This window comes from Danaus plexippus, chromosome 5 (assembly GCF_018135715.1).
Source record: "Danaus plexippus chromosome 5, MEX_DaPlex, whole genome shotgun sequence".
Classification (NCBI taxonomy): domain Eukaryota; kingdom Metazoa; phylum Arthropoda; class Insecta; order Lepidoptera; family Nymphalidae; genus Danaus; species Danaus plexippus.
In genome coordinates, this window is record NC_083539.1 from 2,215,490 (window position 1) to 2,230,864 (window position 15,375).

Sequence of the window (15,375 nt, forward strand, 5' to 3'; positions counted from 1 at the left end):
AATTGAAAACGTTAATTAATTTCTGAAAATTCTAAATTATTACTTCACTGAAATATAGTTATAATATTTGTATTTAATTGCGTTAGTTCATTTCGTAACATAGTAGTCATGCAATTCTTTTCATATGCATGCATCTACATTTAATATCTGTAACGAAAGTTATAAATTTCAAATCACATTAACCTCGTAAACCCTAATTCATTTATTTTCTATAACACAATGTTGGATTACATAAAAAAGAAAATTTTATTTATATTTGTTCAAAGTGAACAAATATATATATATATATATATATATATATATATATATATATATATATATATGAAAAATATGACTCTTTAGACGAAAAATTACCGTATAAATTAAATTAACGCACAATTCCTCAAGCACGCATCTGCGTCTGGCAATTTGGATGAATCTGCGGAAGTTTTAACATTCCTCGTAAATGACAGGAAATGGATGCGTGTTTCGAAACAAATTGACTGTAATATTGTTATTATTCTGTTAAATTTATATGTGTGGCTTTATAATGTTTGTTCTAGTGGGACGATGTATAAATATTTAAATAGTTGTATTATGTCGTATTGAAGTATTTTTGTGCCAATGGGTGTCATAACAATTGGGATAAATGTATTTTCACCATACTATAACTAGATATTATTTAGTAAATCGACTTTGAGATGGTTGTTTGAGATTATTTTTGGAACTGTATGACTGTGGTTTTACAGAGAACGTAATATGTCAGTGTAAAGACGCAAATATTTAAAGCCCACGTAGAAATAAATGAAGTAAAAACGTAGTGTAAGTGTCTATGGAGATAAATAATGATCAGTGATTTGTATAATACCTTTGTCAATGAAAATGAATACCAATCTTAGTCATGATATAACAACATACAATATCCTTATCCATTAACCACACCGTCCTATACGGTACTACGCATTGTCTTCAAACCTCATGAAACACTAAAATTAAAAAAAATTGTAGACATCATACTAAAACCTCTATATTGAGATTGTTTTATTTTGGAAGTTGTTGAATACAACTGGACTATTGGCTTATCATGACAATCCAAAAAAAATGTCTTCTTTTATGGGTATATACTATTAATAAAAAATTTCAATTATTATAATTTAATTTGAAAATTCTTCTAATCAATCCATTAATTTGTGTTCAGATTTAGAATTAATGTTTGATTCACATATATTTATTACGCAACTTTCATTCTACGCTTCCACAGAGTCTTTCTCATTTGAAGATTTTTCGACTCCAAAGTATTTTGCGTACAAATCATGGAACTGGGCATACATGGCCTTCGCATCGACTTTTGAATTATTATCGTGGGTAGTGTACTTATGGCCACAGTAACACACGTGATCCTTCCCACAAAATGCTGGTTTTCCTTCTGTCATGCACTTTTTTATGCATTCTCTTGCGATATCAAGGTTAGGACAGAAATGTGCTATATGATGCCGAACTGTTGGTCGCATAGCATAAAACGGTACATTATCGATCCGAGTTTCATCACCCTCTGTAAAAAATATAAATCAGTTTTACAATTTGATAATTTATTGAAGTTTTATTTAAACAATCCCTTTTACCATTGTCTTCGCTGTCTATATAATCAATTACGCCGTCCTCTTTCTCACTGTCTACAATAATCGAACTATCAAATTCTAAAAGGAAAATCATAAGGATAAAGTATGAAATTAACAATATTCATGAGATTTGCTGGTACATTATTCTATGACATTACATACATTTTAAATAATTGATTAAATATTTACCTCTAGCAATTACATCTGGCACGCAGAAACATTTATCTTTAAGGCATATTGCTTTCTTCTCACCACATTTCAAATGACACTGTAATCTTTGTAATATACTATGACATACCAATGTTTGCTCTCGTAGTACTGGCGACAAGTAATCTAAGTCAACTGCAAAAACCATATAATTATATCTTAATAACTGACACATTTGCTATTGAATTTTATTATATATTCGATAAATATAATAAAATACAAACCTCCAAAAACAGTGGGAATTAACATTAATGCAAACCATATATTTTTAGTGGTCATTTTTGAAGAAAGTTGCCACTAAAACACATCCACTCTAGAGAGTAAATGAAGACTGAATCGATTTTTCGCTCGAAACAACTATGAACTAAAGTCAATTAGTTTGAATAGTAAAATCTTAATTGCGTTCGTATTTTCCAATATCTTATTCAATGAAACTTTTGGATATCATAATGCGTTAAATGTTCGTTAAATTAATAATTACTTTTATTTTTGTCTTAAGATTCTTTTGAAGTTGTTAAATTTGGATTACTTTAGTGTTTTTTTTTTTGGTCCGCACCAAAATTAATGTAACAATAATATTATGAAATCCGACGATAAACACGGAAAAATTTATCGAATTACGATTTTGCAATTTTAAATATTTTGAAACAACATAACAGTTGAAAAAAAATTTTTACCTATCACCTAAATTTTTTTCAAATCACCTTATACCAAAATAAAATATTATATCTCATTATTACTATCACCGTAGATAAAATACGTTACCTATGCAAATAATTAAAATTGGTGTGTCTGTATAATTAAAAAAAACTTTTTTTCAAAATGCATATGGATGAGAAAACGGTACACATACGTACGTTCTGTTTGAATGTTTTTTAATTAAAATTTATTGGCTAAAACTGTTTAATATTTTATTATTAAATCCATACATGGTAACTTTTTAAAGAATTTTTGTTTGTCTGTATGTTTCTTTGTCCCGTCTAATCTCTGAAAGGCCTGGACCGATTTAGATGGGACTTAGAGACGTTAGAGATGTAAAATATACAAAAAACGCTCAACATTAAGTATTCTTTACTTCAAAATTGTAAAAATATAATCATCTTTCATTTATCATAAAAATTTGGATCAAGTTTAATCTGGTAACAATCACTTTTATTTTATAGGATCATTTTGAAAGTACAGTTAAGTATAATGTTTTTACTATAAATAACATCGAAATATTTAAGATTGTTAAGAAGTAACTTGAATTTTTCCTTAAGAATACAAAGTAACGCTTAACACTCAGTTCTGTTTCAGACCACCGTAATACAACTAATGAAATACTGCATTTTTATCTTAAAGCAATTTATAGTTTATACTATATCTCTGTTAATTTACAATACCATACCAATTCTTTATATTTATCTAGCCCCATTCATCTATTTGTAATTTTCTGAAATATTTTAAATTCATGTAGGTCATTGAAATATATTCTATTTAAATCTACTTTACATACTTAAACACTCTTTTAAAACAACCGAAGTAGGTGATTCTGCTAAGTGTACCATTCTGGACAAATATATGATTATTAATAATACAAAAAAATCTCATATCATCTAATAAAAAAAAACACAAAGCAATACATCGAACTGCTTTCCTTCCATACATACATATATACTCCATATGTACATTGTCCATTACATAGATTGTACATTGTACATATGTACATTGTACACAGTTTATTCTTCACACACACTTTACTACCGCAATGCTGTTCCTTTAATGGTATTCAATGCGTATTCCTGGTATTATTATTGTACGTATTATTTAATAATCTCGTTATTAAGAGATAACGTTTAAACATTTACATTTCTCTATTTTCCGGGACAAACTCATTCTTTTACCAGCATGCTCTCCAATATAGAATATCAGTTTGAGATAGAATTTATAATTCTATAATTTAAATTAAAAAAAAGTTGACATTGAATATACTATTGTAACGTAGCCGTTAAGTTATTTTCCCGTTCTGTGTAACGGAAACAATAAACACTTAATATAAAAAAAGAAATAATAAAAAGAGATTTATTATTACTAAATATATTAGTAATCTAAACATTTTTATTTTATTATTGCAAAGAAATAATAAATTTAAAAGATTTTATTTAAAAAAAAATATAATTTCAGTACACATTAACCAACAATTTCATTACACATTAAAGAAACTCTACAACATTTTATTTTTATAAACCTATTATTAGGATATAGCTTTAAACTAAACTTCATGAGATTCTTACGTATTCTTACGTCTCCAATAGGTATTTTGTTACTCCGAACAGCTATTTTGATAATCAATTACATAGCACTATATATAGATATAAAATAACTTCTAATATTAATTTAATTATAAATTTAAACCATTGTAGTCTGGTATAAGTTCAATAAAATTCTTTTAACTTTTATTCCTAAGAGTTTCAAATACCGCTTAGTTTGGTCCAGTTATATAACAGTCTTAACGACGCCCCGGCGACGAATTCAGTTCCGAAAAAAAAAATCTGTTTTTTTCTCAAACAAAAGTAAGTAATAATAGGAATACGAATACATTTTATAATTAAATAAATTTTGGAAATAATTATTTAATTGCAAAACTCAAATTAAGCCATTCCTAGTAAATTCCTTGACGTAACTTCAGAGTTCCTCGGGATTCCTAAAGTTTTAAGTTTCTGAATTTTTATTCAATTTATCTTTTTATTTAATCTGAACAAAGATCTTGTTAATGAACTTCCAGAACTCCGGAAGTTTGAAGTTGTTCAACGAACTGAACTCAAATGTTAAAAAATATTCTCCTTTTTTTTTTACAAATAGCTACAGTAAAGTTATCTGGATTAAAGGCATAAATTTCAGTCAGTTGGAATTTCAGATCAAAACAGCGTAATAAAATGATTGTTCTGATTCATAAATGAACAATAATTTAAAAAAACAATAATATATTTAATACAATAAATTCAATTTTATTTATTTTCATATTTAACTATATAATTTCCGTATAGTTCAAAGATAGCGAATTATTCTGACAAAATCGATATATTGCATTTTTCAAATAATATGTTCATATATATAGAATATTATATAAGAATATTATATATATAAAATACTACCCTAGAATATGAAACAAGATGAGGTTTATTTAAAGAATGAACTTCCCTGTGTTTTACGATAAAAGAATTCTGAAAAAGGACATAGTCTTGGATCCATTGGGCGATAAAGTTTAATCACAAGCATTAACCTGACCTCAACCAGATTAAATATCACTTTGACTAAACAAAGCAATTTTTCTTTAGCCTTATAAAAACATAAATTCACTGCAAAAAGGAATTTTCAACATTTTTTTTATAAAAAACAGTGATACTGTTATAATTTTTATAATAACCACTTTGATTTTTTCGTTTTAATAAATATTGAATTTAAAGAGATCCTTAAAATACTTCAAGTAGCTATATAATTTTATCAATAATAATTATGACTTCATTTATTAACGATGAGAAAGTCGGGGCCAGACACTCTCACATATTTTTTAATTTTTTACGTCTGTAATGTTGAGTACATTTTCAGCTTTATATGCAAGTTATCATATAGCAGGTTGTCCTCGCGTTTATTAAAAAAAAAAACCTTATCGATAACTTATGCTAGTTTTAATATAAAGAAAATTAGATGTCTGTTTACTTCTTTACAATCTATTTTTTGGATGAGAAAATATCATTAGCTTTCAACAAAAGTCATATTTATTAAGAGTTTTTGACGTCACTTTTAAACATTCACTTTAATACTTAAATGGAATTAAATTACTCAATGAATTAAAAAAAAAACTTGAATATATTCTTTTTCATTTTAGGTACTTTAATTTAGTAGAAATACTCACATAATGTATTTATTAATTTATTATACGGAAAACAAATATTCGAATCTGACATTTAAGATATCCCTAAGTAAACTGAACGAGTTTGGTAAAGCAATTAGGAAGGCGGAATTTTCAAGTCACCGCTCACCTCACTAAGAACAGAGTTTTAATATAAAGCAGTTTCAGAAATCCAAAGTATTTTAATTTATATTTATATACAAACATTAACCTTGACATAACTTAAAGAAATGTAATCATGTTATTATAATTATCTTATATATTCAATGGATTTAAACATATAATATTCTATGCCTCGATTTTAAATCTTGAATTTTATTGTATTTTATTTCAACTATTTTAAATATGTTTTTTGAAAGGAAAAAATGTTAAGTTTATATTGTTAAATGTGTTTGATATTATTTTTTAATTAAAGATATTTTTTTTGATATACTAATATTATATTTTATGTATAGTAGAACTAACCTTATTGGGATTATTTTTTTGGTCTTTAAGAAATATACTGTGAGAAGTACACATCCAATAAATGATTGGAGAAATTAAAAAAGATTTTTACATTACAGTCTGTTTAATTTATACAACTATTTTTTCGGTTTAAACAGTAATGGTTACATCAAATTTAGTCAGTAAAAAATATATTTCTTTTAATATAGGGTACCACAAGTAACTTTTAGTATGATTCAGAAAACTTTTTGCTCTGCCTTACAGAGAATATGAATAATAAATGCAATTTGTAAACTTAAAATTGAAATTATGATTGATTGTGATGACAGCCGTTAATAGAGGATTGTTATTTGATAAGCAATTTATTTTGGAGGCTTTATTTGTCACAATAAATGTCATGGTATTAGTAAATTTCGCTACGTTATTTGTTCTATAAATATTTATGTGATTTCAATTAAGTAAAAATATATGTTAATTCATCATTTATAATACGTGAAGGTAAGTCATTCTGTAAGTATTCACAAAAAGGGGAATTTATACACTAACCAAATTGTAACCAATGTCAGTCTAACACATCTTCTATAAAATTAATATGAATAATAAAACTAGACATAATAAAACTTATAATTTGAGACTATTCATCATAACTTAATATTTAAAATAAAAAAAGTAAATGCAATGTCTTCACGAAAATTTTTATATTTCGAATATGGTGATTGTGGTAACTATGTCTAGCTGTCCAGCTTGAGTGCTATCCAGAACTAAGCTTATCTGGCTATAGAAGTAAGCTAAGTCTGAAATAAAATTTTTGAAGTGAATGCGATTGCTTTATTTGTTAAATGGATAACCCTACTATCGATAATTGTGTAGTGACATTGTGACGTCACGACAGCAACAGTAACGTCACACTTCTTAAAATGCAAATTGGACATGGCACTTCGACAAATTAGTATACTCATAAATAGTTGCTAATATATTTTTTATTGATATAATATATATCTTTGTCCGAAACTAATTCAGGTGTTTTGATTGATAATTTTTTTTCAATCTATCCCCACCAACAAACATCATATTCAGGTGGCTCCTACACAAACAAGATGAGCAACACATCTGCAACACCGCTTATGTTGCAGAAGACCATAGATGACGGTGACAACTTTCCATAAGGTAGGACGTCTGCTCGTTTGCGCCTTTGTTTCATAAGAAAAACTCTATAAAATTGCAGTTATTAAACGCTGAGTGTTATTACAAATTGTATATTGTTATTTCGAAAGTAAGTTTTTCATGTATTCAGCTTCAATAACATATTGAACTTAAAAATTGTAGTCAAATAACATGAAATTAACATAAATTTTATACATATCCCAAACCCAAAGCGAAATATCTACCTATTTGCTCCTCTTTACAGTCCTTAACCCAAACAGCCCAATAAGGCTTTCAAGATCTTAAAGTTTTTCGGAAGAACTAGGCTTTTACGCCACATAAGTTATTTATAGCTCCTCTACAAAGCATCACCAATTATGGCCCTGTGCCAACAAATATAGAGTAAAACTCACAATCAATCTTCAAAATAGCCTTCTTAGCCTCAATGCGGTTCCTGGAGACGTATTATAAGGCTGAATAATTACATAATCATGATAAAAAGGACTACGGAAATTTATATAGACATCTTTTTTATTCATTTTAAATGATATTCTTATCTTCGACTTAGAAAATTCTTTCAAAACAACTTCTAACCACTTAGCTATTGGAATTGTTTGGAAAAAGTATAGGTTGACATATATAAAATAAACCGCATAAATATTCAATGATTTACAAATTTATTAATAAACACAAAAAACATCTTTTAATAAAGTAAAATCTAAAAAAATAATGTTCTAGAATCGAACAAAATTCTTTGAACATGCAAACATTTGGTTAATGTTTTTGACACTTAAGTTGAATATCCTTGTCCCATAGAGCACTGCTCACTTGATCGTTAGAGTAATGTATTCCAGTGAACAGCTCATAAGACACACTGAAGGGAATGTATTTTCCATTAAGTATTTTGAGACATTACTATCTATATAATCAAGTGTCAAGGGATTAGAAATGCGTAATTATTTTTATGCACTCATCTTCAGTCGAACAGGAATTTTTAAACATATACTTAGAAATAGACTAAAATTAGACACAATATTAAATAATAAGAAAATTTTGATCCTTTATTGTGAAACTCAAATAAAGCTCTGATTTAATTAAAAATAACAGTAAAACTGCAACTGTATATGAGATATTTGTGGATATAAAACAGCATCATTAAGAGTAGCTCAAAATGGGTTTAAACATTTTCATTTTAGAAATTTTGCTGTCATACAGCTCTTTTATCGTCTTTATATTATTAAAGTTCATGGTAATTTAAAAGTTTTAAAAAGTTACACACTTTTTATTACAATAGAGACGAAAATTTAACAATTGACAACAAAATAATACCTATGAGTTATTGAATAAGGGCGTTCTTTGTTCTTGAAAAAAGGTAATGAAGCATGTGCTTGTTTGTGATTTTCTCTTAAGAAGTAATGAGATTAAAACATTAATAAACGAAACCACACTGAAAGTTTTGGTTTCGGTTTAAAAATCTCTCTAAAGCAAGACAAAACTTGGATAAAAAGGGGAGCTAAATGATACCCAGGATTTTCAAATCAACATTTGTTATGTTTATGAGTTAGAATATTTTTTATACGATACCTATTCTTTTGGATACACCATGAAATAGGAAGACATTAATTAATTATATGTAATTAATTAGTCTTTGTTATATATATTCTAGAATAAAACACGAAAATGTGTCTGTGCTGAGGTCATGTGAATTTAACAATACTGTCATAGGTGTTAGATAGAAATTAATATTTAAAATGTTATTCAATATTTTCACAAATAGATTACATTTTTAAACTTGGAATGTATTCTTTTTATACTGATAATCAAATCAATGAAACGAAATACTTTTTAACTTTAAGCAATAAAACAGGACATTAACAAAGTTGTCACAAACTAGTACCACGAAAGAGGGGTAAAATAAACCTAAAAAATATTTTATAAAAACTTATAGGAGCATATATATATATTAGATGTGGTATTTGTAAGGATAGAAGTTCAAAATTTTGATGATTTAAGCTCAACGTTTATTCTAACAATATCATACGAAACGACTGAAAACGGAACTATACCTTCAAAATACAGATTGACCTTTAAATGGTTCTTGAAAATAAACATGAATTTAACATTATAATAAATTTTTAATATAAAATATAATATAATCATTACTATACTATATAAAACTACTTTAAGTTATACAATTTCTAAGTTTAGAATAGTAAACACAATAGTGTTTCCACAATTTTATCCTGGCAATACCGACACCTGCATAAAGTTATTAATTAAAATTAAAAAACTAGTCTGACACGGATGGAGGATCTTGTCACATATTATGTGAAAGTTTGTTAAGTTGGATGTGTATAGATGTATGTTCGGTACCTTTTCGTTTAACAACAGTTTAATAAAAACAAATATAAACGTTTCCTCATATATTTTTAACCAAATATAAGCCCAAGGCTGAACTGTCCCAAACAGATGCTTGACATTTTTTGTTATTTATGGATATATATTTTTTCATTCGTTTAAAATTATAACAATAATTATATTATCGTATAATAAAATATAAATAGAAATCCATTACAATTTTTTGGATTAGAAATTTAATGTCGTCATAATTACTTAATAGATTTAGCAATTTTATTTTACTATTAAAAATAAATAAGACACTTTGGATATTTTGATTTAAAAAAAAATGAATAAGTTGAAAATAGAAACGCAAAAGTATTTTTTTTTTTTAATGGATGTTAATTGATTTTTTTTGGTCCTAACATCGAAATGCTTTATAAATAACAGGACAAAATATTTAGTTACAAAACTGTAGTGGTTAATAAAAAATATATATATCAGCTATTTTCCAAGACTTGATTATAACTTTGATGTATAGAATTAATATATTTATCATTCTTTTCAAACTAATTTTACTCTACGTAAGTTATGTTTATATTTATGCAAAATATGTTTACATATTATGCTTTATCTACCAAACATGTTTGTGACAGTTCATTGCTAAGCTTAATGGTGGAAATACTGAGTGCAAAGTAAAAAAGCGTGATACATGAACTTAATGGATCCTCCAGCGAAATAAGTCTCAATTTTAACCATTTCGCTTCTGAATTTGTTCATACATACCGAAGAAATATGAACACTGTTTTCATAAAACCATTCGTTGGAAAAGTACATTAAATTATGAATTGGAAATATTTCTTAGTAGTTCATGATATGTACTTGTAATGATAGTTGTATTCTAATGATATGTCTAGATACATGTTACTACTTAGTGTAGCGGTTGATATGGCAAATGTTACTGTAAATGTAGTATGTCCTAAGGACTGAAATTTCTATGACATTAAAATACCATATCCTTTAAAAAAAAAACAGAACATTTTATTCATATTTTTGTAACTACCCTCACAGTCTTATGCATCTATAGTGGTTTTCGTATTTTACTTTCTTTACCACACCCATATAAAACAAAATTAATAGCAAGATGAGGAAATATATGAAAACTGAACTAATGACACCTAATGAAAAAAGTCTTTTGATAAATTTAATAATACATTTCTATATCAATTACCTGGTTTATAATAACAGCTGATAAACGACGTATGTCACTTAATTTGTCTGTTTTAAATTCAGTTTTAATGACACTGTCATTTTAATTTGAAATAAAATATATACGGTGTGTTGAAATATACGTATATATATTTAAATATACATAAAGATACATACATATATATGTATATAGTTAGTGTAAAGAACGCATTGTTAATATATGCTCATAAAACCTTTTCCGGGCGGAGTCGGACCGCAAAAAAATATAGAACTTAGGTACCATACTACAAACTAACATTTTTTTTGTCATAATAAAACTAAGAAATGAAAGAACCTTAAATCTTACAAAATATGGCAGCGAAGATGTGCTTATGGGTACGTTGCGGTGGATAATATAGAGTACTAAAAGCACCTTCCCTTTTCTCCAACTCAATTTCTTTGTTTATTTACTTTTGTTCATATTCCCTAGCCCCCATAACTATTACACAAATTGGGCTACGCAGGTGTCGACGATACCCCTTCGTTATTATTTGGACCGTCTTATTTACTTGTTATTTTTCAGCACTTTTTTATATTGATATATGAATATTTAATCGCTGAACCGAAACCGTTTTATTCTGTAGGTGTTATACTCATCGTTTCAATTTACAGCGTGTTAAAAATAATTCAGCTATATTTTTTTTCAATTCCAATAAAACCTACTTACACCTATTTTATTTGTTTGATAAATAAAAGATCACCGTCAGATCGCAAAATACAGAGGTACCTATGCATATGATGTTTGAAAAAAATTTTTTTTACCAAAAATATTTTTGAACTTTGAACATGCAAACATTTGGTTAATGTTTGTGACACTTAAGTTGAATATCCCTGCCTCATAGAGCACGATGCTCACTTAATCATTAGAATAATGTTTAGCAATATACAGTTCATGAGACACTCTCAGGAAATATTTTATATAAAATATTGTGAAATATTGTGACATAGTCACTCCCTTGCGGGATTATATAATATTTAGTCTACTTTATTAGGTTTACAAGGAATATATGTGAGAATTAAACCGATTTATGCATACTTATTTTGAACAACACCATCTCGTCCTACGTGAACTATATTCGTTTTATTATGAAATAAATTAAATTTTAAAGATAAACATATCACTTGAGCTGAAATCATTTGTATTTTATACAATATGATAGTTTGATTAAAATTGTTTATGTCACAAATAATAATTATACGATAAAATGGGTATCTCAGTAAGCAGTACGAAGCATTCATAGACAACATTATTTAAACATTTATTTTTGTCTATAACATATACATCTCAAAGCTTGTTACGAACGGATAACATATTATAAAATAAGTGAACATCGCCGGGGCAACATCGTTGTATAGATAAGATATCATTTTACGAGTGACGTTACTGACTCCGCGGAATGAACGCCCAGCCGTGTGAACCAGAAGATTCCTGATAAAACACAAGCAATGGAATGACATTGCAGTCCTAACATCGGGGCAATCATGTAGTCTTAGGTATAGGTTATAAGTTTTAATATGTAATTTTTATTATAATATATGTCAGAGTAGGAAGCACTTTGTCGTTTTTAAAAGAGTGACGTCAGCATAACTCTATTTATACCAACGTTGTTGTGACTACACTTGCACAGGTGGCTACGCAGGTGGTTATGCGGGTGACACCTGATAATTTTAACTATCCTCAATTATTAGTTATTCAAATAATAACAATTGCGCCGATACGGCCATTCTGGCGGTCTGCACCATCCTGCATTCCCAAAGCGTATTTTTTTGTTCTTCCTTTTTTTTAAACTTTGCGTCTGATGCTAATATGGTTTAGAACGCAATATACTTGGTTAAGATTCTCTGGTCACCTGAGAAGAGAAAGACTGATCGTTATGAGCCGATATATACATATAAGTAAGTTTCGTCGTCTTCCTGGAACCTCTTGTTGCCACCCTATATAATTAACTAGACAACATTACCAAATAAATACTTTTATTTTTTTTAATTTTACCATAAAATCCTATTTTTGTACTAGTCGTGAATTTTAAATAATAAAAATCTACTTATTTTAAGAGTCACTTAAAAACAAATATGACTTTTTTAATAGCAATTTGATATTATTGTAAAAACACAGGTCTTCTTAATAGTGCTCTATGATATTATATAGATATGACGTGGATGGAATACCTTGTAACCCAGACCTTGGTCTTGAGACTCGACGATTTTCACAGTAAACTAAACTTATTTCATAAAAAAAATATTTTTATTTTAAATACTTAATTTTAACGTAAATAGAAAAAAATATATTTGTTGAAGTTTAGATTATGCCTTATTAATATTTTTTAACTTAAATATACCTACTATTCAAGTTTGTTTTGGAATTCCATTTATTACTTGAAGCTTTTAAGTGTCTTTCATATTATCAAAAACGTTTATTATCGTTAAATAATTTTTAATCAAGGGAGTAACGCTGCCCTGTCACAATAGAATGTAATTGGCACTTTAAAATATTTATTTAAGACTAACTTTCACCTCGTTATCGGAATAATTAATCTTAAGTTATATATTTAAACCATATTGTTGGTATTTGTTTAATTTCTTATATAAGTTAATGTGAAAACACTATATAATATGTATATATGTATATAGTGCTTAGTACTAGCGATCAATTTTTGCTAGAACTAAAATATATACATATATATAAACATTGTTATTTAAATCTAAAAAAGAAACCAGACAAGGTCGGCAACGGATCTGGAACATTCCTTATGTTACGGATTTGTGTCCATAGGCGACGGTTACTACCTTCCATGAGGTAGGCTGTCTGCTCATTTGCCGCCTTTGAAATAAAAAAAGAATAACAAAAACAATCTATAATTTCAAATAGAGAAATTGGATTAAAATCTACAAGGTCCAGCTGCCCTATGAGTTTCTGAAGAAGGCCGTATCAAATAATACTTTTATGCTGATGTCTAATTATCGCATATATATAGGACAAAGAAATGGATTTCAAAGACAACAAACATTCACATAATTATATCAAAATTTTATTATCAAACAGTCATAGCAGTTTTTCTGAATGAATAATTTACAGAACGTATGGTTTCTTGCTGACAATGTACTCCTTAACTCCGGGTAAGTTCCTGATCTTCTCTACAAGAGCTGCAACATGAGGATATTTGCTCTCTATCTGCTCACCCAAACGTAAGTTAACTGCTTCGATGATGCCCACAAAAACGAAGTCAGCCCAGCTTAACTAAACATAGAAATTGTTATTATTCTTATGAATGGAAAGTAGTTGCATTTTATACAAGTTGTTTAGATATACTAACTTCAAAATATAAATATAATGATCACGTAACGTATTAAATCGAGTATTTACATACAAACATCTCTCGTTGCCACATACTTAAGTTGTTGTATATATAAATAATTCAAAGCCCACCTTTCCTCCAAAGAAACCCTTGTTGTTCTTCAGTTGGTTTTCAAACCTTGAGAAATAGAAGTCGATCAATTCCCCGAAGATTTCCTTCTTCAGCTCCTGTTTCTTGACAATGTCCTGTTCTGTAACGTATGCTATGACCTCTGGAATGTTAGTAAATATTTAATATAAACTTACATTAATTTTGAAATATTTATTATAGTTTTAAATAATATTTACTTGACCAGAAGTCGTAGACGCTCAATACAATAGCATCCAGTTGGGCTTGTTCCCAAATGTCTGCTGGGATCAGGTTGTGAACAGCACCAATGTATCGAGCAATGGCTACTGATTGGTAGAGTGACTTGCTGCCCTCTTCATACAAGGGCAACTGGCCGAATGGGAGAGCTGCAGAAATGTAATTCTTTTTAATGAAATTACTTAATTCAATACACTTTTGTTTACATTGAGTGTAATATACTGTAATTATATGAAAACCTACGATTAATCTTTTAAAAAAATTATTTGCATTTTTAAGCAAAATTATGATTGACGACTCTAGCAAGAATTTATTATTTTTTTCGTAAAAAAAATATCAAATAAATGTTTATATTAAATAAATTAATATTTTCATTAAATCAGATGTCAAATTATCAGGTAACTTACATTTCTTTACTTGCTCAACCGGCCAGCTCTGATAGTCGTATCTCACGTCTTCGAACTTCTGCTTGGCATAATGAAGCATATACCTGACAGACTCGGCGATACCGTTGGTGTCGAAATAATGCAGCTTCCTCGCCATTTTGATAGTGACTGTAGAGTAAATGACAAACAGTTGATCCGCGCTTTTATACTAATTTCACATTTATACTAGCTCCATTACACAGCTTCGTTTCCCGTATTTTAAAATATAATTTTCCAGTTCAATTTCTCAACCAAAGTTTAATACCTTTTAATGTTTTGTGAGTCCACTCGAATAAGGGGGGGGAATAGTAAGCTTTGAGAATCTACTCCATTTAGTTTTGTAACAGTGTGAAATACTATTGTTATTGAGAACTTTGAAACAAATTTATTTATTTTCATCATATATGTGAAAAATTTAT

At 27.9% G+C, this 15,375-nt stretch overlaps 2 protein-coding genes across 2 annotated transcripts; both read right to left on the reverse strand.

Moving 5' to 3' along the window:
• Nucleotides 1-1,052: 1,052 nt before the first annotated feature.
• Nucleotides 1,053-2,166, reverse strand: LOC116769063 (uncharacterized). Its single transcript, XM_032660038.2, has 4 exons — nucleotides 2,030-2,166; nucleotides 1,788-1,940; nucleotides 1,602-1,676; nucleotides 1,053-1,531 (listed from the first exon to the last, which is right to left on the reverse strand). The coding sequence occupies exons 1-4, from the start codon at nucleotides 2,082-2,084 to the stop codon at nucleotides 1,227-1,229; spliced, it is 588 nt and encodes a 195-aa protein (XP_032515929.2). The 5' UTR covers nucleotides 2,085-2,166; the 3' UTR covers nucleotides 1,053-1,226.
• Nucleotides 2,167-13,876: 11,710 nt separating this feature from the next.
• Nucleotides 13,877-15,093, reverse strand: LOC116769017 (glutathione S-transferase-like). The gene is made up of 4 exons (XM_032659988.2): nucleotides 14,939-15,093; nucleotides 14,513-14,680; nucleotides 14,297-14,436; nucleotides 13,877-14,107 (listed from the first exon to the last, which is right to left on the reverse strand). Exons 1-4 carry the CDS (start codon nucleotides 15,072-15,074, stop codon nucleotides 13,940-13,942), a joined length of 612 nt encoding a protein of 203 aa, XP_032515879.1. The 5' UTR covers nucleotides 15,075-15,093; the 3' UTR covers nucleotides 13,877-13,939.
• Between the last annotated feature and the right edge of the window lie 282 nt (nucleotides 15,094-15,375).

Bases quoted from the DNA above. Each gene is read 5' to 3' on its own strand.
- LOC116769063 (XM_032660038.2), bottom strand. From the start codon at position 2,084: ATGACCACTAAAAATATATGGTTTGCATTAATGTTAATTCCCACTGTT. The intron at 1,941-2,029 runs GTTTGTATTTTA...TGGTTTTTGCAG, and splicing joins AATTCCCACTGTTTTTGGAG to TTGACTTAGATTACTTGTCG. The intron at 1,677-1,787 runs GTAAATATTTAA...TTTTCCTTTTAG, and splicing joins GCCAGATGTAATTGCTAGAG to AATTTGATAGTTCGATTATT.
- LOC116769017 (XM_032659988.2), bottom strand. From the start codon at position 15,074: ATGGCGAGGAAGCTGCATTATTTCGACACCAACGGTATCGCCGAGTCT. The intron at 14,437-14,512 runs GTAAATATTATT...CTAACATTCCAG, and splicing joins CGTCTACGACTTCTGGTCAA to AGGTCATAGCATACGTTACA. The intron at 14,108-14,296 runs GTGGGCTTTGAA...TTCTATGTTTAG, and splicing joins AGGGTTTCTTTGGAGGAAAG to TTAAGCTGGGCTGACTTCGT.